Source organism: Oryctolagus cuniculus, chromosome 12, assembly GCF_051225735.1.
Source record: "Oryctolagus cuniculus isolate XC-2025 breed Fujian yellow rabbit chromosome 12, ASM5122573v1, whole genome shotgun sequence".
Classification (NCBI taxonomy): Eukaryota; Metazoa; Chordata; class Mammalia; order Lagomorpha; family Leporidae; genus Oryctolagus; species Oryctolagus cuniculus.
In genome coordinates, this window is record NC_142878.1 from 8,460,663 (window position 1) to 8,484,799 (window position 24,137).

Genomic DNA, 24,137 nt, shown 5'->3' on the forward strand with positions numbered 1-24,137 from the left:
GGCCCCCACACTTCCCAAGACCTGGCCCCTTCATCCTGAGAAACAGCCCCCTCCTGCACCAAGGATAGGGCACACGTGGGCCAGCGCCCTGTGGGACACAGCAGCTCAGAAATGCCACCTCTAGTCACCCAGGACGGTCCCGAGTGCCAGGTGCTCGGTGACAATGCCAAGCAAAAACCTTGGGGCCACGGCAAGCTCCTGGCTTCTGGCTCAGTCCCCAGACGCCACCACAGGCCTGGAGCCTGCACTCCAGCCAGGCCTCCCAGGCACCCAGGGAGGGACCCAGACACCCAGCTGTCACTGCTGCCTTGTGGGGTGTGCACTGGCGAGGAAGTCAGGAGCAGGGGCTGAGCTGGAAATCCAGCCCGTGTGCTCTTAGTGGGACATGAGCGTCCCCACCCGTCTCAGCTGCTGGGCCAAAAGCTCCAGGGTCCGAGCACTTGCAAGATTGACCAGGTCCCAAGTACCCAGGACCTTTGCTTTACCCCTACTGTCTACACCTTGACCCTTCACTCTGTGGCCAACGGCCCAGATTCTGTACAGGGCTGTGATCCCGCATGGCCCAAATCCAAGCAGATGCTGGGTCCGATTGGGGTGTCCTCCTCCTACCAACTCCCTTCCCCCGACGCCCGCAAAGGGAATGCCTGTAGGTGGCAGGGTCCCCACAGCACGCGGCGATGCTTCCAGCACGCCTAATCGCGGTGCGGCTGCCCAGGCGTCCTCAGCTGTGAGGGACCCCCAGGATGGGGAGCGTGGAAGCGCTCTGCCCCCGGGTGACAGAGATCAAGCCCGCCTTGGGCCTGCTGGTCAGTGGAAGAAACGGGGAAAGTCTGCACACGGGTCCCAGACGGAGCGTGCAGCTGTCTGCGCCGCCTTCGCTCCCCAAGCTGATTTCCCCATCTCTGCATGGGGACAGGGCTTGGCTTCAGGAATCAGGTGTGCGAGCGAGCGAGAGGGGCAGAGGCCGGGGGTAAGGGGCATTTCCAGGAAGGGGGAACAAAACCACAAAACCAGAGGCAGGAAATGCATACAGAATTTTTATTTAACTTAAACAATGTAGTATTTTAACTACTAGAAAAAAGCAGAGTAAGAGAAACTAAAGTTGCCTTAGCTTTAGCCATTCAAAATAGACAAAAGTTTTTTTTGAGTTTTTTTTTTTTTTTTCCGTAAAGAATCCAGAGTATATGGCAGTAACAGGAATAAATTCTTAACAATGGAGTATACAAAAACAGGTTGGAAATTTTTTTTTCATCTACTGATTTTTTTTATATAAAGAGAATTTTTAAAGGAGTAATTCATACACAGAAAGTCTTGTAACAAATTGGCCATGTTGTTACCTCTTTTTAAATTTTTTTTAAACTTTTTTTAAAAAAAACTTTTTTAAACAAGAAAACTCAGAAAATGCATTATTTGTGATGCATCCATTCCATCGTGCCTTCTGGTTTGATTTTTTTTTAGCCCAGAGGTAGACAACTCTGGCAAACCTCTCCCCTCCAGCTCACTGGCTTATGACAGCAGACAGGTGATCGTACCGGGCACCTGTTCCACCTGGGGACATTTCTGTGCAATGCCAAACAGCCACACGGAAAGATAAAAACAAAACAAACAAACAAAAAAAAAATGGTCTCTGGACCTATCTCCTGGGTAGTGCAAAAAAATCCAGGTATTTCCGACCACGGGGAATACTGTGGAGTTGTGAGGACACGGCTAATAATCCACCGGGAACCAGAGGCAATGGAGTCGAACGTTTCTGTAGTGTGTCGTAGTCTGGATCGAAAGGAACTGATTCTGTATTGGTGTTACCTTCGGTGTTCTGCCTTAAGTAAAAATCAACAGCGCTCTTCCTTGTGACAACAAAGCGTTCATCACGGTCTGAGGCACGTGTGCCCAGGGTGACCGTCCTTCCCGCGACCTGTGCGTGTGCGTGAGATCATTGTGAAAGCCACCGGCCGTGCAGCTGGTCAGAGCGACCACACCACAGGCTGCACGGTGCTGTGCACGGCTGGGCGGCGACACCTCTACTGTCCCATGGCCAATGAGGCTCTTTCCATCAGTGAAAGCCGCAACACTCCAAAGGGGAATGGCCAGGAAAAGACCACTAAGATCCTGAAGATATGGAACTACTTTTCAAATCACCATCCTTCCTTTGTTATCAACTAGGGCACAGAGCACGTGGGGGAGGGGGCCGGAGCCGCAGCTCAGGTCAGGGACAGAATCTTTTTGGCGTATTATAAAGCTAGCTAGCCAACAGGTGTCCTAAAAAAAAATGGATCACGAACACATATTTTTGCACACACGCAGGAAAAAAAGGTGTCTTTAAATTACTTTCGGCAATTATAAACTACGAACGCTTTATAAAATTATTCTATGTTCTTACAAAAATGCAATGAAACATTGAATTAGTTCTTGTAAACCGGATCTTCGTCAACTGACTACCCGTAATCTACTGGACTTGAGAGCCCTATGGAGAACGCTAACGAGTGACTAACTGAGACGATGTTTGCCAGAAAGATGGGGACGCACACATTGGACATACAGGTGAGTGACCATCACGTTCTTGCCGAAACCAAGTAAAACAAAACTCTAAGGTCACGCCCCAGAACTGACACCCCAACTGACAGGTGTGATGGAACGCAAGGTCGTGAACGATGTTGGGTTTCGGGGCACAGCTTATTTGTTGAAACCAAGTACCCCTGGGATGGCGGTGACGCCTCCTTGTGGTCTGCCAGCCTTACATCCGGACAGCACCCCGACTTCTTCCCATCCTGTGCGCCTCTGCTCCAAACCCCGCCCTTCACATGGTGATCGCCTCTCGGGCATTTCCCACTGCCCAGTCACGAATCATGCCAGCATCAAGGGGAGCTTGTTTCTGTAAATGACCGAATAGTCAGGCCCAAAGTCAGTCCTCGGTCCTGGCCTGTCCACGGTCTGTTCCCTCAGCATCCCTGGAAACAGAGGTTCAACTACGCAGCGTCCTCTCTTGGTGTTCTTGCTGGTGCTGCCATCTGGCGAGAAAATGAGGCTCTGATCACTGGTTCTTGGGGAGTGGATCTCTGGTCTGTGTCTCCCAGTGCCGCTTAGCCCAGCAAATGAAAAGGCAGCCGACAAACACAAGGTGGTGGCAAGAGAAGAACTGGGACTGCTGGAACAGGCGGAGGCACCCCATGGAGTGCCACTGTCTACTGCAGGGTGCCGGGTTTGGGGAGGGGTTGCCTTCCATGCTGTCTGCCCACCCTGGGAGGATCTTGGACCCATCTGAGCTCCGAGCTCTGGGTGAACTTGCCACAAGGCAGGGCTGCTCCCAAAGAGGCGTCAGTGGAACAAACTGGCCTAGAATTCCGCATCTTGCATGGTTTGTCACTCTGAGACCTCAACCAGAACCCGGCCTGGCACATCACGCATTCTGCCGCTTGGCAGTTTTGTGGTAGCCACTGTTCCCACCACTGTTCCCAGTCACAGGAGAGGCCGTGTGGGCTGTGCACGTGGTCTTTCCTCTTCCCTCTTCCACGAAGGAATCTGAGTCCCGCCGGGCATCAGGACTTCCTGGCTGTCTGGGCCCCGCGCATCTGAGCACATGGGCTCCCACCACACGGCGGGCACCAGAGCATCCCGGCAAGACGGTCTGGGCGGCTTGGGGCACCTGGGCCCCACACATCTGAGCACACGGGCTCCTACCGCATGACGGGCACCAGGGCATCCCGGCAAGGTGGTCTGGGGCGGCCTGGGGCATCCCAGGCCGCACACATCTGAGCACACGGGCTCCTGCAGCACGGTGGGCACTGGGACGTCCCAGCAAGGCGGTCTGGGGCAGCCTGGGCCCCACACATCTGAACACACGGGCTCCCGCCGCGTGGCGGGCACTGGGACGTCTCAGTGGTCTGGGGCAGTCTGGGCACGCACAGTTCAAGTTCCACATCTGAGCACACGGGCTCCGGCCGCATGGCGGGCACCTGGACATCCTGGAAAGGCGGTCTGGGGCGGCCAGGGCACGCACATCTGAGCACACGGGCTCCCGCTGCACGGCGGGCACCTGGACATCCTGGAAAGGCGGTCTGGGGCGGCCAGGGCACGCACATCTGAGCACACGGGCTCCTGCCGCATGGCGGGCACCGGGACTTCCTGGAAAGGCGGTCTGGGGCGGCCAGGGCACGCACATCTGAGCACACGGGCTCCTGCCGCATGGCGGGCACCGGGACTTCCTGGAAAGGCGGTCTGGGGCGGCCAGGGCACGCACATCTGAGCACACGGGCTCCTGCCGCATGGCGGGCACCGGGACTTCCTGGAAAGGCGGTCTAGGGCGGCCAGGGCACGCACATCTGAGCACACGGGCTCCCGCCGCATGGCGGGCACCGGGACTTCCTGGAAAGGCGGTCTGGGGCAGCCTGGGCCTTGCACAGAGTTCCACATTCGAGCACACAGCTCCCACCGCCTCGGAGAAGCGCCTCACCTCTCCCGCCTCGTCCACCAGCTGCCTCAGAGGTTCCCAGTGCTTCCAGCAGGGGGAGCTGCTGTCAGGAGGAGGTTGTGTGGAGGATGCCACAACTCAGCGTGGTCAGAAACTCTGGAGCGCACAAAGGAGAAACAGCAAGGAGAGGCGGGGAAACCAGCCCAGCGGATACATGGTGCCTGGGCATAGTCGAGGCGGGCGGGTTGGTCCAGGAACATGACTGTGCCGTCACACGAGCGAAATTCTCTCTCACGGAAGTGTTTCTGCAGCGCTCGCTACGACGGGTGCGACACTGTTAGTGTTTTCTTTCTACTTAAAAGGAAAGCCACCTACATGAGACGAAAACGAGAGAACAGCGACAACTCGGACAGTTGAAACAAAACCCTTATCACCAGTGGAATGAGCTGCAGAGATCCAGTTGTGGACACCGGTGGGTCTGTGCGGGAGGGAGGAGAGGCCACTGTTGCAAGGGTCACCTACGGCGTGGCCCAAGAAAACCCTGATCCGAGGACACTCCCTGACGGCCGGAGAGAGGAGGGGCCAGGCTCACTGCAGTGCTGGGGCCGCAGAGGGAGCTGCCCACCCTCGGGGAGGAGCCCCTGCCAGGTGTCCCAGCAAAGGCCACCAGCGCCTGTAGCAGCAGCTGCTGGAAGCGGGCGCACCGTCCAACCGTGAGCAGCAGGACGAGGTGGGCTGGGCGCTGGCCACTGGCCTTTCCAGCCTCCAGGCCTGGTGGGTCTTTGTTGACCCCGGGGGTGAGGAGGGGGAAGAGGGGGAAGTGGAGAGAGCAGTGTGGGGACGGGACTGGGCTCCCGCCGCCGCACTTTCTCTGTCACACTGGCCCACGGGGGCCGGCACCGCTGTGGAGGGGGCCCCGCTCTCCCACGGCCAGCGCGGCTGCCCCTCTGAGGTGAATGAGGCTGTGGTGCAGCCCGGCGCAGGGGAGCCTGCAGGAGCAGCAGCCGGGAGCCCACCCACGCTGGCGCCCATGCGGGAGACAGCTGCAGAGACTAGGGGCCACCCTGGGCACTCGGCACTAGGCCATCAGGGACGGCCCGGTGTGGGGGTGTCCTTCTTGGCCTCACTGGACTGGGAGGAGGGAAATCCTGACGCCTCGCCGCCTCTGAGGAAATCAAGTTAGGAAAAAAAAATAAAAGGAGCGAAAGCAACAGAAGAGGAGATGCGGCGGAAGAGGAGAGCTGGGTTAGCGCTGCTTTGACCCTGGACGCAGCCTGGCCCCTGCCGGCACTGCCCCGGCGTGTGGCCGCGGCAGGGGTGAGGTCACCGGTAGCAGTGGCCGGCTGCCGGGTGCTGAGAACGTGAGATGTATTCCTCTCTATATACACATATAAAAAATAAGAGTGAGGTAGATAAACGCTTGCAAAGAAACAAAAACACCAGGACCTGTCCCGTCCCGTGCACCCCTTCCTCAGTGTCCAGAACAGGGCTTCCTGCCAGCAAAGGGGGCTGCCATCACAACGAACGCCAGCAAGCGCCTGCACGGAACACTCCCGAATGGACCTCTCTTTTCTAAGCGAAACCCTGCGGGACACAGGCTGCCGAGGCCGAGGTGAGACTGGGACTCTGAGGAGTGACAGCACCGCCGGGCTTCCTGGTGTTCAAGCTCCGGTCCCAGCCAAGTGGCATCTCTTCGCTTTGCTCTTACTCAGAATTGAGCATCGCCACCCCACAGCCAACTCTCACGCTGTCATCACTTGGGTGGGAAGGGCTCAAAACCAAACCGATCAAGACCCCCACGGCCGCGGAGGCAGCACTGGCCAGCACCCGGGCTCTGGTCCCCTGGGAGCCAGCAAGGGCTCCCGGGCCACCGAGCGAGCGTCCACGCTGCCCTGCCCTGAAGCTGTGGCTGCCAGTCATGGCCGTGGGCTGCTTGTTCAGAGGCTGAGGGGCGGGGTGGGGTCCCCTGGGGCACTCTGTTTGTAGAGACAGTAGGTGGGTCTGGTGGGGGCTGGGCTATGCTCTGCTGCACCCTTGGACTCAGCAGCTATTTGACATGGGATGGAAGGATTAATCAGCCATTTAAAAAAAACAAAAACAAAAAACCAGCAATCCAAATGCCTAGTGTCTGCAGTAGAAACTGCTGTTGTACCCAAGAATTAAAAAAAAAATAAACACGCGTGTGTCACAACCAAAGCAAACGGGAGGGGACAGACGGCGCGGCTTCTCGGCTGCGGTGGACGTGCGGGAGGTTGACCTCAGTCTGTGCATCGTCCCCGCTATAACAGACCCCAGCGCCGCGCCGAGGTGGGAAGGGGGCGGCGGCCAGCGGGGACCCCGGCCCACGCCTTCGTCCCACCACCGTCTCACCAGCCTCGGCCCGCACAGGCGGCTGGGGGCGGGGAGGGCCATTTAGAGAAAGGCATCAAACAGCTCCTGGCGCAACATGTTCTCTAAGACTCAGTTACTGGGAGAAGAGGAAGAGTCACGCACTCTAGCACAAAGCAGGAGTTTCTTGGAGTGAGCAGAAAGGGAGGAAAGCAGAGACCTGAAGATTTCATAGATTAAATCCACAAAGAGAAGGAACGAAAAAAATAGCAGCTTTTTTTTTTTCTGTACAGACGTATAGATGAATATCTGAACCGTAAAAAAGTTATAAAAGTGACATTGAAGATGATGTGTATGCAAATGCTTCACGGTCTAACATAGAACTGTAAGACCCATGAGAAAGTCCCAGTAACAGCCAAGGTGGACAGAGCTGAGAAGGCCTGAGTCCATCCACTGTGTGTCCTGCTGTGGCGCTCAACCCCCTGCGCGGGGAGGGCAGGGCGAGGCCTGGGGCGTGCAGGACACCGGCACGGGGGCCGCCCGTCTTCCGGGCGCAGTCAGGGGCCGCGCTCACCCGTGCCTCTGGATGGGGGTGAGGGGAGCTAGCACAGGGGTCGGCAGGGAGAACAGGTAGGGTTTTGGCAAAATTTGGCAGCGTCGAAATGCCGGCCCTTTTAGGATCGCGGATGTCCCTAGGAAGGTCAGAGATGCAGTTACCAACTCCTGTCTCAGCGTGTTTGACAATGACCTGCGGTGTCCAGCAGGTGCACCCGGGACACCCTGGGGCTCCAGGGGCCGCCATGACCTCACTCTAGCCACAAGGGCTTCCCAGCCAGGCTCTTCCATCATGAAGCAGAAAGAGAGAGGAAGGAGCGAGAGAGAGGGGAGAGAGAGGGGGGAGAGGGAGGGAGAGGGGGAGAGGGAGGGAGAGGGGGAGAGGGGGAGAGAGAGAGAGAGAGAGGAGACAGAGAGGCGACAGAGGGAAGCATGAGGCTCGGTTCTCGAGTGTTCTGTTGCTATGACGTGTTGTCGCTAAGTTTCTTAAAGGCCCGTGTCAGTTAAGGGTTTGGGTGGGGGAAATAAAAAAAAAGCTGGTTGCATATAGAAAAAAGGAACATCCCAAGCGTGTTTACTGCGGAGAAGGCGACTCCCGGGCGCAGCAACGGCAGGTCTGAAGATCCACTGAGGTACGGAGGAGGCCTGCGGATCGGAGGGGCTGCTAGAACTTTCTCTCCCCCACCCTGCTGCAGCCCAGCGCGCACGTTCCCGTCCCCGCCGGCATCAGCAGGTCGAAGACTGCGGCAGCGGCAGGGCCCGCTCGTCTGTGCGGCCCCCATTCATGTGCGCGTAGGGTCGCCTCTCGTCAAAGCTGGCTCGCAGGACCATCGCCCCTGCACTCGGGCCGTTCTCGGCCTTGTGCCTGTCGGGCTGCAGGGCGGCGACGGCGGCAGCGGCGTTCGCGGAGGGGTCCAGGGGCACGCTCTCCATGTTCTCGGGCTCCAGGTCGAGCTCCTCGGCCTCGGGCGGCTTGTTCTCCTCGCTGTAGTAGAAGGAGACCTCGCGGAAGCCGGGCTCCATCTCGTCTCTGACACTGCCGATGATCTCCAGGAAGGAAGGCCGCATCTTGGGGTTGTATTGCCAACACATGCGCATCAGCTCAAACCTGCGTGAGACACACAGAGCGCGGGCCCACCGTGAGGCGGCCTCTCCAGTCCCCACCTTCTCACCACCCCATGCACTCCCCTTACCCGGCTCCCAGGACCCACCACGGGGCAAAGCCAAAGCCCAAGCTCTGGTTCCCCGAGAGGCACAGATCTGGGTCCAACAGGCCGCCCTCACCACAGGTGGAGAACCTGCAGCTTCCAGTCTGAAGCCTCCCTTAACCACTGGCTCTAGGATCATACGGCTGGAAGCCTCCAGTTTCTCACTCAGAAGGCTCAGGAACTTCCCCAACCCTCTCCCTCTCCCCGAGTGCCCCCCTCCTGGGGCCAGGGCAACCCGGCAGAGGACCCGAGGAGGGAGGTAGTGAGAGGCAGGGCAGGGCTGCCAGACAAAAGGAACACGCATCTTGGGTGGGCCGTCTCCACCCAGCGCCTGCCGGCCACAAGCCCCTCGGCGGCAGGGCCCAGCCCACGGTCTCCGTGATGCTGAAGACCTTAATCAGGACCCCAACAAGCCGGCCAGAGGGCACCTGGGCAGTAGAGGGCGTGAGGTCTGTGCCAAGCCTCAGTCTCATCAGCAGAGCCCTGATGGCACTGGGACGGCAAGCCCTGCGAAGCCCTCGGGGTCTCTGGAAGCCGCGCGGGGGAGAAGAGGGCAGGAAAGCTACCATTGGTGCAGCCCGCTGCCCTGGCGAGCCCAGGGCTTGGGCGGTGTCCAGTGTGCAGGGGAAAGGGCAATGACCATTTGGGCTACAGGAAGCTCGATGAGACAGGGCTGGGAGGCCGTGGTGTCGAGGGGGGTTGGCCAGCAGTTCTCGCTCACCTGAGTGATTGTGGAACCTGTTCTCATGAGAAAACTCGACCCTTCTTGTTTTGCCACTAAAAATGGCCCCACGGGACTCCCCACACCAGGACGCTCAAGGCAGCCCAAACGAGTCTGGAGCCATCTGGCTGGCTGCCCGCTTGACCACAGGCCTCCTGCTCACAGGCAGCCCAGGGGCTTCCGAGAGGGTCCTGAAAGAACCGGGGAAGTCGGCCTGGGAGGAGACAGGCTCTCCTGCCAGCCTGGCTGGACGGCAGGTGGACTGGACACCTGGGTGAGGGTGGCAATGGGCGGGATCCACCTAGAACTCCTTATGTTAAAGATCCAGGGCCAGCACACCGCAGCCAGGCCACTCGCAGCCCCCTGCCTGCTTTTCTAGGCCAGGCGTCACCGACGCAGTCAATACCCATTTGTTTACAACTTGTCTGAGGCTCTGCGAGCCCCAGCACCGGCCGTGTACGTAGAACACGGAGCCGTGTACACGGAGCGTTTCACCTGCGAGCCCGCAATGCTACTTTTGCACAGAAAGCCTGACGCTCCCTGTTCTGGAAGAAGAACTAGACTGGGAAGACGGATGGGTTTCCCTCTCCAGCTCCAAAGCCACATGAGGCTGTGGCACTCGCCGCACCGTCCCACAGCCAAGAGCTGGCAAAAATGCGGGTGGGGGGGGCTGCAGTCAGCAAAGTCCTGCCCCCAACCTGAGATGAAGCCGCAACCCCGGGCAACACCTCGACTCTTGCCTCGTGACAGCGAGCCAAGGGGCTGGCCCACCCGCGTCTGGGTTCCTGGCTATGGACACTGCGAGACAAACAGGCAGTGCCGTCACAGCCACGGGCGCCCCCGCCCCCCTCTGTGGCTGCTGGACATGCATGTCCGACATGTCTGACTGCTGTCTGAGAGCCCTCCCGCTGCTCCAGGCAGGGTGGGCAGATCTTTCCCAAACCTGGCCTGAAAAATATATCTGGAGAACTCCTGAGCCAGTCTTTGAGACGCGAGGGGGATCCTACTTCGTGTCTCCCCACCGGGATGGAGAAGCTTCTTGGAGCCCTGCCTTAATGTCACGCCACAGTTGAGTCTGCTGCTCTGCTCCCGTCCTCCCGCCAGCCAGGCCACCTCCCCATGAGCACAGAGCAAGACCCCGCTGGCCAGCAGAGCCACCTCCCCACCCGAGGCACTCCCCAGGAGCACTGGGCGGTGAGGCCCGCGAGCCACCATGAACACTCTTCCAGGCACCGTCCGGTCGTCAGTGAAAAGCTGCAGGTGCTTTTCCAAAAGAAAGCGAGTGAGCAGAGAGAGTCGCCAGTGCCCAGAGCTGTGTGTGGCCCGGGGCCACCCGCAGGAGGTCAGCTCCAGGTGCACACTGCTCACTGTGGGGAAGGCACCAGACAGCAGGCTCCTTAGGGGTTCGGGACTTTGGTGAACACCCGAGAGGCCTGGAGTGGGGGCCCCAGTGTGGTGGCTGCTGTCGGAACTACCTGAGATCTACCAGTGCTCAGAGAAGCCCTGCGCACGAGGCTGTGTGCACACGCCTGAGCTGTGTGTATACGCCTGCGCCACTGCCTCCAGCCTGCACGCGTGCACGGGCTCCTGACCGACGTACAGGGACCAAGTGCTGTGTTGCCTTTTTGGAAACCTTGCAGAGAGAGCATGAGGGAGGATGTGGAGTATTTCACAGACATGTTTGTTCCGAGAAGCCACAGCACAGTGGCTCATGAGCACCCTGGGATCACGGATGACGGGGTGGAGTTAAGGGACCTGCCAACCCCAGCTCCTCCGGGGAGGATAAAGCCCTTTCAAGCCGCTCCCGCCCATCCCAGTGCCCTGGGGACCACAGCGTGCGGCTCCCAGGATCGTCACCCCGTGACCCCGCGGAGCGGCTGACATACAGCATGTCGGGGCAGTTGTCCGGCTTGTCCAGAAGGCCGCCCTCCATGACGAAGCGCAGGACCTGCTCGTTGGAGAATCCCTGGTACGGCTGCTCTGCCAGCGTGGCGATCTCCCAGAGGACGACTCCGAAGGACCTGCGGGGAGACACGCGATGTCAGGAGCCGGGGCAGGGCGCTGGGCAGGACCTCGGCCCCTCCCCACCACCGAGACACTGTCCCCGCCGTGGCAGCAATGCTGTGGGCCAGGCCCCGGGCCAAGCATGGGGCGTCCGTCTCTCCCTGCACTGGGGGCCGCAGTGTGTGGTTAGGAAGCTGCAGCACAGAGTTCAGCGCCCTGCCCAGCCACGGCCCTGGCAGGACAGTGTCTCCCAAACTCGCTTTAGCCCAGGAGTGTTCGAGTGCAGACCCCCAGTCCGCAGCCGGGACCCTCCCCAGGAGCTTCACGAGGGGCCAGGACAGTCAGGCCCTCGAAGAGGCTCCTCAGTGATTCTTACAATCAGACAGTTCCAGAAACTTCTACCAAGTGATTCCCAGTGGGAACCCCTCCCAGGGTGCTATTTGGCTGGGCTGGGGTGGAGGCGGGGACTGGGAATGCTTCAAAGTCCTACTGGGGTTTTGCAGCCCAGTTCCCCCGACAGATCTCAGGTGCTGCTGGCCAGGGAGGGACTGGGCTGGGGGCAGGGGTGGGGCACTGCCAGTGAAGACCCCAAAAGTGCAGGGATTGCCGAGGGGGAGGGGAGGCTGAGGAAGGAGCCCATCGGGCAGAGGAGCAGGTTAGTCAGCCTCAGGAAGTCAGACTACTGCAGAAACAAGCAAGCAGGCGCTCCACACACACAGACATCCAGACCGGTAACGCTCAGAAAGGCAGGGCTGGGACTTGCGAAAATACAGGTGCCTTCTCCGGGACACATCCGCACCCTGCCCCAAGCCTCCCAGGCCCCGCTGCCCTCACCCTCAGCTCACGCCACAGCTGGGGAGCTCATCCGGCCTCACGGAAAAAGCCGGGCCAGGCTGCCCCCTACTCGGCTCTGGGAGGCTGCCCCTGCCGCGAGCCGGGCCCCGGGCTCACTGACTGCTTCAGCTACCGCCCGGGGACCAAGGGCTTACACGCCAACACTAACCGCGGGGGTGAGGACCAGCACCGCTGCGGAGAACTGACCGGCCCTAGGTCCTGCCTCACAGCCACGGATCAAGAAATCATCTTCCGAGCATGGCAGACCCAGAACAGCCAAAGACCCAGGCCAGGCTGGGCTGGGGGGGGGGGGGGGGTAGGCTCCCTGAGACCTGCAGGGCGGAAGCCCCGCCCCCTCAGCCCTCGCTGACCTCTCTGGTCCCACACACTTGCCCTGGCCATGCCACTGGCTTCCAGGCAGCCAGTTCTCGCTGGATGGCTCCCACCTAGTCTTTGGAGCCCTTGGCTGCACCACACCAAGCTCCTGGTTTTTACTTGGCTGATCACAAACTCAACATGTCTCAAGCTCTGCCTCCCGCCCCGTCCCCCTCCCAGCCTCCCTACAGCTGACGGCCAGACCCACCCGAGCAGTCCACCTGCTGTCACCGTGGGTCCCCTCGGGGTCCCGCCACCATAGCTCATAGCTGCCCAAACGTCTCTCCCTGTGTGCCCTTCCCATGGGCTCCTCCGTGTGGATGGTCCCGCTTGGCTGGTCAACCAGCCCCCTCCTCTCTGGCCCGTGTCACCCACGAGGTGGTCACACCCTCCAGGCAGCGGCTTGAGCACAGCTCTGGGCCCCTCTCCTGTGCTGAAACCCCCAGGGTCACCACAGAGCCCGCAGGCCAAGTCCCGGGTCCCTGGCACAGCAGCCAACGATGAGCCGGCTCACTCCTCATCCCGCCTCCTTCCACAGGTCCCACTGTTGCCAACCCCAGCTTCCTGCCGCACCCCACTGCCAGGAACCCCGCCACACTGCAGGGGTCCCCCACGACCTCACTGCCTGGGAAGGCTCCTGCGCATCCCCCCCCCCCCCGGGGCCACTTCCTCTTCCACGCAAGGCTTCTCCCTCAAGGACAAGGACTGTGTCGCTCACCATCCCTGCCCCTTCCACGCACTGAGGTCCTCAGGACCACACAGGAGCAGCAGACCCAGCTCCTCACGGATGCTTGCTGAGGTGACCTAGGGCGGACTTCTCCTCAGAGACTCTCCTAGGATGCCAGTGTCACCTGCCATTGAGGGCCCCAAGTCACCTGTCACCAAGTGCTGCCTGTCACCTGCCATCAAGAGCCTCCTATGTCACCTATCACCAATGGTCACCTGTGTCACCTGTCAGAGGGCCCCGAGTCACCAAGGACCACTTGTCACCTGTCATCAAGGACCGCCTGTGTCACCATTTCACTGAGGGACACCAGTGACACCTGCCATCAAGAGCCTCCTGTGTCACCTGTCACCAAGGACTGCCTGTGTCATCTGCCATCGAGGGCTGCCTGGTGCCGGCACGTGTGACTGCCCCTCACACGTCCATGCAGCAGTGGACTCCCATCGTCTCTCTGCTCCAAGGCCCGTGGGCGGGGTCTTCACTGCCCAACGTCTTGGGAGCCACCTGGGCACTGCAGTGAAGGCGGCAGGGAGCAGACAGCGCTGGAGGGCCCTCCCCTCGGCTGGGGAGCAAAGCCCGAAGCCCGTGACTGCCCAGGGCCCCCGCCTGCCCGAGGCAGCCCCTCTGTGTGTCTTGAAGCAGGCATTTCCCAGGGCTGCTGCTGTCACGCCTGCCTGGACTATTAAGCCGCATATTCTGTGGACAATCTTCAAACGCGAAACACGTGCCTCCGTGTGAAATACGAAATCTTTGCTTTCCCCTAACAGACCATGAGCTGGGTCTCCCCTCAACCCAATGCTGGCTGTGGTCACTCTCGGGGTCACCCCGTGCCAGGAGGTGAGCGAGTCTACGTCCCACCCCCGGCAAACTGCAACCTATGAGAGTGTCCCACGCCCCACTGATGAGGCTCTGCCACCACAGAAGCAGGAAGCCAGTGCAAAGCTCCCTAGGAGGTCAGGAGAGGAGGACTGTCCATCTATGGAGAGATCTGGACGCTCGGACAGGAGCACAACCTCACGCCGCGGGCGAGACTCTCCGTTCTTGGCCTGCTTTCTTCCATGACCCAAATGAGCCACTGGAAAGGGACGGGTGAGTTGCAGGAGCAGCAGCCACGGTCCCCAAAGGCCTGTGAACCCAGTATGAGGACAGCAGGAACCTGGGGACACACTTCCCAGGGTGACGCCAGGCCCGTCTGATCAATAGCAGAGCGGGTGTGCGACCATGACAGAGGCACTGCTGAGGGTCAGCAAGAGGCCTAAACCACAGCACAGCATGCGAGAGACCTGCTGGGGACAGGCCCGCCTGCGGAACCAGGCCAGCATGCTCCAGGATGCGAATGCGTGGTCCCGGGGGCGGCGGGGTGGGCAGTGGGGCAGACGCTCGGGCGTGAACGCGCGGTCCCGGGGGCGGCGGGGTGGGCAGCGGGGCAGACGCTCGGGCGTGAACGCGCGGTCCCGGGGGCGGCAGGGCAGGCAGCGGGGCAGATGCTCGGGTGTGAACGCGTGGTCCCGGGGGCGGCGGGGCGGGCAGCGGGGCAGATGCTCGGGTGTGAACGCGTGGTCCCGGGGGCGGCGGGGTGGGCAGCGGGGCAGACGCTCGGGTGTGAACGCGTGGTCCCGGGGGCGGCGGGGCGGGCAGCGGGGCAGACGCTCGGCCATCAGCTGCCCAGGATGCCGCAGGCAGGGCACAGGACCAGCCCTGAGCCCCACAGAGCCCAGGGTCCCTCTACAAAGCCAAACAAATCCTTGGTCTGCTTTTCTAGATTTTAACCGGTCAGGAAGGACCCCGGTGTGCTGGCCACAACCTGAAATGATTCTTGTTCTGTCGAGAGAGACAGCGTCAGCTTACAGCCAGGGCAGCCGAGAAGCCGTTCAGACCCCACGTGCTGGCCCTCCCCGCCGGTGTTCTCTCAGGTGGGGTCACAAGCACCGTCAACATCTGGACACGGCGTGCAGCAAATGCCAGATGCCCACTCTTTGCCACAGACACATCTTCTCTCTGGCGCATAATGGCTGTGCAGCCAAGTGGGAAGAAATGGGCACCGGACACTGGATGTGTGCCCGCGTTGCTGCCTGCAGCAGGAGCCGCTGGCGGGAGTCTGGAGGAAGCAGCTGGGGAGACATCAGCATTGCAGGCTTTCTCTGCCGACCTCGCCTCGGTTCCCCCGGTTGTCTGTTTATCACATTGGGAGCCGACGTCTAAGCATTCAGAGGCATGAAGCCTGCAATGAGCCCAGGCGTGCCCTCGGCCCACCAGCTCCGTCTCGGAAGATGGTGCACACCGCTTTGATCTGATGGGAAAGGCAGCAGCATCCCAGACAAGCCGGCTGCTGACCGGAGCTCACGCTTGGGCTGCGGCAGCGGCCTCGCTTTGCCAGGTCATCTCCCAAATGTTATTTCCAATTTGCACCTGTCTTCAAAATGGGACCGAAGGCCCCTGAGCTGTGAAAGGGTCATGAGGTTTAAAAAAAAAATGTCAGTCACTACAGAAATAGTTCCTGCGTGTGGCCATCCAGACAGCTGGAGCCAACAAACACCATCTCTCTCTCACCACAGTGCCGGGACGGGATCTCCCGCGGGGAAAGCCGAGACGCTCGCTGACGCTCTGGGAGGCAGACGCGCCAGGGCCTGGCGTGCCAGCAGCCTCAGTTGAACTTCAGAACCTGCCCACCTCTACAGCGTTGTCACGGAACCACAACAAACACTGCTGCCGGCAGCCTCTGCAGCCCCCGGCCAACCAGCCTCCACCGCGAGGCACTTCTGTTATCCAGGGGGACCCTTTGCTTTCCATAACCTGCCCTGGGTCAGCAACGAAGCAGGGCCCACGGCCAGAGCAGAGGACCCACGGGAAAACATGAAACAAAAACCAGCCAAGACTCGAAACTCTGGGTCCAAACAAGGTGCCATCTGCACTCCGAAGGTTAGCGTGAGAGAGACACACACACTTGCACACACACCCAGGTCTGTCTGTTCACTGGGAGAGAGCGAGCGAGCGAGAGCGAGCAGGCAGGGAGGGGAGACGCAGACAGGTGCATGCGTGGCTCCTCCGGGCACCCCTGGGACCCACTGGAGGCTGAAGCACGTGTCGGCCCCACACACGCCCACGGCTCACAGGATCACCTCGGGGCTGTTGCACTGAGCTAGACACAGCTAACCACGGACAGAGACCAGGGGATCATGGAAGCCTCAGCGAGGCGGTGGGGCGGGTGTGCCGGGGCAGGGGGGCCCCACCGGCCTGACGCTGGAGGTCCACATACCAGACGTCAGAGTGGGTGGTGAAGACTCCATCTTTGAGGGACTCGGGGGACATCCAGCGCACGGGCAGCAAGCCTTTCCCCCCTTTCCGGTAGTAGTCCGTCTCGTAGATGTCCCGCGTCATTCCGAAATCTGGAAGGGAAAGAGACGGCGCCGGGTCACGCCGCAGCAAAGGCGCAGCGGCGGCGCCCGCCACCCCCGAGCGTTCCGCCTGAGACAGGGGCACCTCCCGCGCGGGGACGCCGCAAGTGAGCATCTGTGATTGTTCACAAGCACTAAGGGGTGAGCAGCTCCAAACCAGCCCACGCCACGATGTCTCAGCACCCGACACCGCCTTATAACCCGACTCCTTCGGGAAACGAATCCCCTTATTGCATTTCACGTGGGACACCACTTAAAACTGCGGCATTCCCAGGTTTACCACGACCAAAGGTCATCTGGGCACGGTCTTCAGACCTGCTGGAACCCACAGGAGGACACGGACTGTGCGACGTGCGGTCGCCGGGCCCCGGCACGAGAGCCGAGGAGGCAGGGGCGCGCAGGGTAACCGTCCCTGGTCCCTACACGCTGCTGTCCTGAAGCTTTTCCTCAGCCCGTCCTCCAACCCACTCCCTTCCAGGAACTGCTGCAAGATGCCACGAGATTCGGCTGCCGGAGGGCTGGCTTGATGGTCCTGACGGTCCCCTCAATCAGTCTTTCCTACAGGGACTCCTCTGCTTTTGCTTCCCAGGGCAGAGTGCGGCTCTACTTCCCAGCAACGTCATGCCGCCTCTAATTCACGCCACAGGAAGTAAGGCCGCGAGCAGACGCAGACAGCACAGCTCCCCGGACGCTAACCCGCATCAGCGACTTGTTAGGTGCCAAAGGCCGTCACGCTGTGCCCGGGGAAAATGCTGGTCGTGTCTGTGACCCGTGAGACCCAGCGCCCAGGAAAAGCCTTTGTGAACACTCGAGGTGAACAAAACGAAGCCCCGACCCTTATCTCTGAGTTAATCCAGTGACAGGTGCCAATGAGGGAATTGGCTTTACTGACACACAATGGAAAAGAGATCCCAGGAAAAATTAAAAAAAAAAAAAAATTTCTTCCTAAACCCAAAGAAAAATAATTAAACTCTAGAAAGAAAAACCCCAGTAACAAAGAAAACATTGTTGTAACCACGGTGTACCATGAAACAGCAAACACAACCTTCGCGGAGTTGGATTCTCAAGGGCAGGCGGCAGCCTGGGTGAATTCTGATCACACCAGCAACAGGATGGGAAGCGGGTGACGAGGGCAGGAGCTGAGGTTTCCTGGGGGCCCGTGCGAGCCCTTCTCACACCCTCCCGGGGTCTGTTACCCTGTTACCCCATTTCAGAGGTGGAGAAAATAGGGCTCACATGACTGGAGCACCTGCCCCAGGTCTCTCACCTAGCAGCGGCAGGACTGGAAGCAAAGCCTAGGCCTGCCTGGGCCTCAGCTCTCCAGTCTCCGAGTCCCCAGGGAAGAGTGAAGGGTGGGGATAGGGGGTTAGGAGGGGAGGGGAAGCAGGTGGGGGCCGCAGAGAGAGCCCAGCCAGCCACGGGAGTGGCTCTTCCCTGAGAACCCTGGGGCAGGACTGCCTCCTGGGCTTGCTCTGCCTCTCAGGGCCACCTGGCTCAGGGGGGATTCCAGGGACATCCAACACAAGGCTGCTCAAAGGGTCCAACAGTGGTCAGGAGCTGGGAGGCTGACCGGCCCGGGGTGCGAGGGGCACTCGGGGACTGCCATGCTGCCGCTGCCCTGCTCAGTGCTGGGCTTCATCAGGGCCCCTTGCTTCTTAGAAAAAAGTGTGGACGCTCAGGGGACAGGGAGAAAAATGCTCCTTAGAGGCCAGGGACGACTGGCAGTCAAGTCAAGAACACGTGTGGACATCGTCTTGATTGTTTCTGTCCCCACACTGAGACTTGTGCCATCAAAAATGCCTCCAATGCCAGGAGAGGTGACCTCAGGGGCCACAGCCTGGGCTCATCCTTGGCCACCACCTGGACGGCAGTGCCCACTTGCTACCTGGATTGCAGCCAGCCTGGCCGGATCTGGGACTGACTGGCAACGGGACGATCGCACACAGCGTTCCCAGGAACCAGGTCCTGCATTCCAGCATGCGGTGGGGAGCCTGCCCAGGGGTGCGCCGATGACGACAGGGCTCTCAGGTCTGGAAAGCCAAGGGCAGGACGCACCTCCGATCTTGACTGTGAAATCCTCGGCCACCATGCAGTTCCGGGCAGCAAGGTCTCTGTGCACGAACTTGTTGGCGTTGAGGTATGCCATGCCATCTGCAATCTCCCCGGCCATTTGGATCATCTTACTCAGACTCGGAGGGGCTGGGGCCCGATTCTGTTGGAGATTGAGAAACATCTCACGTGAGAATTTAGGGATTTTTTCGTTTTCCACCTCAAGTTCTTTCAGGGTTTGCGAGTCCATGTCTGTTCGATCTGAGCTCCAGGGGTCATCCTGCTAAGAGTCAGGACTTGCAGGGAAGGAGTGTGTCGTTAGAGACCATGGCATCTGCCCTGTGGCAAAGCCACCTGCTCACTCCCTGGCCACGTCACACACAGCCAAGAGGGAAAACACCAATTCACACCACTTGGGACCAGCAAAAATGACTTACAGCAGAAGAACAATTTTTCACACTAAGGGTTCCTGCTCACTCTCATTCTTATTCGTCCCCACGTCCCTTTTATTTCAGTAATCAGAGAGCAGGTAGAAGGAGAGCATGGAGCAGGGTGAACCCAAAAGGACGCTGTGCGTTTCAGTTCCCAGGTGAGCACTGATGGCGATTACTTTACGGTTTCCTTTCCCCTCTGCTTTCTTCTAAAGTACATACGTGCCAAGGCTAGGTTTTGGACACACAATGCAGCAATCCTTGGGTTGCTTTTTGCCATGGGTGCTGCTAAGGCTGGTCTTGACGTGACACAGTGACAAGCAATGTGCATAAGTATCTCCTCTCTGGGGGGGAGGGGAGGGAGGGGGAACCACACTTGCTTTGGAATAGAAAAGAATCACCCTGGGGCCTGGCGCAGCGGGTAAAGCCACCACGCCATCCCATATGGGCGCCGGTTCGAGTCCCGGCAGCTCCACTTCCAATCCAGCTCCCTGCTAATGCACCTGGGAAGGCAGCGGAAGATGGCCCAGGTCCTTGGGCCCCTGCACCCTCGTGGGAGACCCAGAAGAAGCTCCTGGCTGTTGGCTTCGGCCTGGCCCAGCCCTGGCTGTTGCGGCCATCCGAGGAGCGAACCGGCGGATGAAGTTCTGTCTCTGTCTCTGTCTTTCTCTCTGTAATTCAGCCTTTCAAATAAATAAATATATAAGTCTTAAACACACACACACACACACACAAGCCCAAGTTTCTCCATCATTAAAAAAAAAAAGTACAAAACCCAATCATTACAACAGCACAGTTTGGATGCTAGCTCTTTGCTTTCCCTGCGTCTTACTGCGGCACACTCCACACCTCCCATGGACCGTGGGATAGAGCAAGCCTTGGCTGTGGGATCAGACTCTCGGGATCCTGCCTGGGATCTTCCATAAGAGATCAGAGAGGAGTTAATCCTGGGAGGATTACCTGGGACCCCGCCCAGCAAAATCCCAACAGTGCCTGGTGCAGGGTCAATGCCCATGGATGCTGGCTCTTGCCCAGTGAGGCCACCAGGACTGCCTGCGGTGACCTGAAAGCCCCGCCACTCAGTCATCTGGGGCGTGGATTCTGCCACTGGGAGTTCGGGCAAAGTCACCACTTTCTTTTATGGGCGAGCCTTCTGTAGTCATGCTTTTTCTTCCATAGGACCTCACATTTCCTTTTAGCCTTTTCTGAGCTTTAACTATGCCTGGGAACAGTGGAGATGGTGCGGGTAAGGCGCAAAGTTTATGCCTGTAGCACTCTAAGTGCTGGAGTATGAAGTACAGGTGATTGCTTGGAGGTGGTCATTCCTAACTACTGTGAAGACCACAACCAATAAAAGGAAGCGCGTTTCGAGCTTGGAGAGAAAGGGCTGGCGTCCTGTCGGCTCCCGGTGCGCCGCCGCCTGCTGTTCCATCACTCATCTGAGACAGCAGGAAGCACTCGTTTGGTTAGGGCTCTTGAAGACGAGCACCCACACGCATCTACACCCTGCCAGGTGGAGAGAGAGAGCTCAACAGGCTCAGGTGTGACAGAACCACAGGACAGGCAGCCACGGTTTCCTGCTTCTCAACCTGGCAAATCTGAGGGTGAATTTCAGCTCTGCACCCTGTCACCCTGCTCGGCCCGCTTCCTTTACAAACGAGGAGCCGAGGCCCAGGCACCAGTGCGGGCGCCCTGGGGAGGGCAGCCAGCCAGCTGCAAAGCGGTAAGACCACGAGGCCCCCAGTCTTTCTGCACCGGAAACAGGGGAGCAAAGGAGCAAGGGCCTCGTGCCTCCCAGGGGCTCCTCCAGGGATGCTGGTAAGAAACATTCTGCGGGGCCAGCACTGTGGCGCAGTGGGCTAAGCCTGCACCTGTGGTGCCGGCATCCCATACGGACACCGGTTTGAGTCCCGGCTGGTCCTGTTCCGATCCAACTCTCTGCTGATGGCCTGGGAAAGCAGTGGAAGATAGCCCAAGTGCTTGGGCTCCTGCACCTGTCTGGGAGACCCAGTGGAAGCTCCTGGCTTTGGATTGGCCTGGCTCTGGCCATTGTGGCCATTTGGGGAGTGAACCAGTAGATGGAAGATCTTTCTGTCTGTCCCTCTGTAGTTCTACCTCTCAAATAAAAAAATTGAAAAATCTAAAAAAAACCCAAAAAACAAAAAAATAAAACATTCTGTCACTCCTCCAGTTGCCTATTTGATGGAGCTTGTGCCTCCTTCAAGCTGGCTTGTGCGTTAGAGTGAGCCAGGAAAAGGTACAACACCCGGGAGTGCGGGGGACCAGTCCCCAGTGGCCCAGTGCTGGAAACCACCCCCCCGGAGCCTCCTCGGGCTTGCACATAACCCCAAACCCCGTGTGCAGAGAATACATGGAGTCATCTGTGAACAGGCGCTTAGCACTAAATACTGGAAGGACCAGCCTCGGAAGAGGTGAGTACGTTGCAGGTTAGAAGAAAACAGCAGAAAGGAAACAGGATGGCAACAGAGGTTCCAAAGGACAGAGAGAGAACAGGAAGTCACCGCTTCTAGCAGTCTAAGCACACACACGGCTTACGCCACGAGGAGCAAAGCCAGGGCCAGGGCAGGGACCTTCAGACCCACGGAGGCAGTGCGACAGAAAGGCGGGTGCTGCTGGGGCATTTCTCAGCGGCTGTCTACCAGCTTTCCTTAGGATTAGTGATGGACAAGTCGTGCCTCCACATGCTCACGGGCTGGCTTGTGGGTTCATGCCACAGACAGGGTGACAGCACAGTGACTCAGGAGAAACCGCTCAGGGCTCAGCAGGGTGAACAGCTGAGGCGCACACCCCCCAGGGAGATTTTCATGCAACTGAGCAGAGATGGTGCGGCCGAGGGGGCTTATCATCGAAAAGCACAAGCAAGAGGATGAAGCGTGGACAGTGGATGCGGGGCTGGGGCGCTGGAGCTTTCTGGTCTCCAAGGTACAGGCCGCTGGGAGTGCAGGGGAAAGGAGGCAGAGTGAGTGTGTGAGACGGGGGCCAACTTCTCAGACGCCTAACAGGCACCTCTGACATGCCAGGCCTTGGAGACAGAGCCGAACACAGAGGCCGGGGAGGGGACAAGCTCCGAGAGCCACACCAGTAAACGCATGCGAGGGGCAGGGCAAAGGGCGTTTCCACGTTAGTGGAGGAGGCGGTCGCTGCCGTGCTCACGCAGGCAAGTCCCCCTCGCCTGGATCGAGTCTACCCCTAGCTGGAAACGCTATCCGTAAAGGCCCCTGCCGTCACTCACGGCCCACCCGACGGTCTCCTGCCAGGCCGAGGGGTTCCGAGGTACAGAACATGCGAGGGTTAACATGCAAAGCTGCAAAACATCAGCACTGACCTCCACTTCCGGTCGCAGGGACCTGAGATAGCTCTTGAGGTCCCCTCGCGTCATCAGCTCCATGATGACCAGGGTGGGCTGGCCCTGGGACACCACCCCCAGCAACCGCACCTGGGAGGAGGGAGAGAGGGGATCAGTGGGGGAGGGCGCCGCGCCGCCCGCGCCTGTCTGCAGCTGGCTGTGTGCCGTGGGGGCCTTGTGGCCTGGAGCAGAGGGTCAGGGCCTCCTCCAGCTGGCCTCTGCCTCCCATGCAGAACCTCGCCGCACACAGGGTCCCGAGACGCACAGTGGGGCTGTGGGGGCAACATCCAGAAGCTGAGGCCGCAGGTGTAGGCGCTGCCGGGGGCGTGTTCCGGGGTGGGCCCGCGGTGGCGTTCTGGGGGCTCTCCCTTACCACGTGGTGACAATTGAACTCCTTCATCACAGACGCCTCGTTGAGAAACTCGATCCTCTCCCGCATGCTGGCGGCCTCGTTCACCGTCTTGATGGCCACCCTGGTTTCCGGCTCATCCTTTACCACGCCCTTGGCGACGCCTTCGTAGACCATCCCGAAGGAGCCCTGGCCAAGCTCGCGGCTCATGGTGATCTTCTCCCGCGCCACCTCCCACTCGTCAGGGACGTATACTGCAGGACAAGCCGGGAGGGAACCAGGCCTGTAAGCCAGCCTGAGGCCGGATGCAGCTTTGGGGGGCTGTGGGGGAGGTGGCGGCGGGACTTCTTTCCCAGGAATAACAGACGACCGCGGGGGTGTGGACAGGATTTGGCTCCAAAGTCTCATGGTGACAGCTGATGTGATTAGTCCAGGGTTGGGATGGGGTGACTTGATTTAGTCATGTGTATGGGGCGGGGCTAGTGGGAGATGTCACTGCCACTGTCACTGGGGACTGGTCCTAGAAATGGGGTTCCCGTGAGCGAGCCGTGTTTCCTGTCTCTGCTTCCTGGCTCGGCCTGTGACCGCTCCTCTGCCACCTTCTGCCCGATCTACACTGCTGAACCTCTGACACCAGGAGCCAGAGCACACGCGCTAGGCCGCCTCGGGTACTGTGTTACACGCATGAAAAGCTATCTGACATGGGTGTCTTTTAGTGATGTCTTGTCACTTACAGAAACACCAGTTTTGGAAAAAAGCCAATTAATCCTAGGAGAGGGAGACACGGAGCCAAGTGTCCAAAGAGAATTCCCAGGAGTTTTTACTCTGGATCAGGAAAGAGATCCGAGGGATGCGAGGGTAACTGCGGCGCACCGGAGGCCCTACTTCCTGGGGGAATCTAGAAGAGGTGCTCAGTCCCCAGCACAGACTCTGGGCCTGGTGGCTGACTCTACGTGTGAGCGCCCCGAGGACAGTCTACCCAGGTGACTCAGAAAGTCTGGGTTGCAGCATGCCAGCCGAGAAGAGACAGAAGAACACGAGAAAGGGCAATGCCCACCGAGCACGACCCAGCCAGGCCTTCCTAGGCACCCAACTAAAGGGCCCCCAGGCGCGATCACCAAAGGGACAGGGAGTGGCGGCCCGAGCACAAGCCGCAGGACCTTCGGCACTGACAGGCGCAGTCAAGATAAAAATGGCTGAGCGGCAGCAGGCGGCCAGGGACAACCCGAGGACGGATCCCGGGCTGAGGGCACTCGCTGGGCTGTCTGCACAGAGGTGGTGCATCCTGACAGCTACGTGTGAGCAAGGCAGAATCTCCCACAATGCCATAAGCTGATCGCCGTGCTGGCCACACTGATCTCCAAAGCCCATTTCCCCCGGGGGCATTCGGGA

At 59.7% G+C, this 24,137-nt stretch overlaps 1 protein-coding gene and 1 long non-coding RNA gene across 5 annotated transcripts in view; both read right to left on the reverse strand.

The window, feature by feature from the left end:
- Positions 1 to 1,024: 1,024 nt before the first annotated feature.
- LOC138844593 (uncharacterized) lies at positions 1,025 to 6,128 on the reverse strand. The gene is made up of 2 exons (XR_011380552.2): positions 4,351 to 6,128; positions 1,025 to 3,950 (listed from the first exon to the last, which is right to left on the reverse strand). It is a non-coding gene; the product is annotated as an uncharacterized LOC138844593 (long non-coding RNA).
- An 852-nt stretch (positions 6,129 to 6,980) lies between these two features.
- The window catches only part of IGF1R (insulin like growth factor 1 receptor), a 250,880-nt gene continuing 233,723 nt past the window's right edge, over positions 6,981 to 24,137 (reverse strand). For 3 of the 4 annotated variants that reach the window (XM_017337784.4, XM_017337786.4, XM_089311124.1), the window contains 7 exons: positions 22,770 to 22,999; positions 22,376 to 22,486; positions 19,533 to 19,712; positions 18,605 to 18,761; positions 16,411 to 16,540; positions 11,104 to 11,238; positions 6,981 to 8,396 (listed from right to left, as the gene is read on the reverse strand). In XM_017337784.4, coding sequence (XP_017193273.1) covers positions 8,015 to 8,396; positions 11,104 to 11,238; positions 16,411 to 16,540; positions 18,605 to 18,761; positions 19,533 to 19,712; positions 22,376 to 22,486; positions 22,770 to 22,999 — 1,325 coding nt within the window. In that variant the 3' untranslated portion in view covers positions 6,981 to 8,014. The remainder of the gene's footprint in view (positions 8,397 to 11,103; positions 11,239 to 16,410; positions 16,541 to 18,604; positions 18,762 to 19,532; positions 19,713 to 22,375; positions 22,487 to 22,769; positions 23,000 to 24,137) is intronic. The other variant, XM_008248786.4, reaches the window with a different exon arrangement.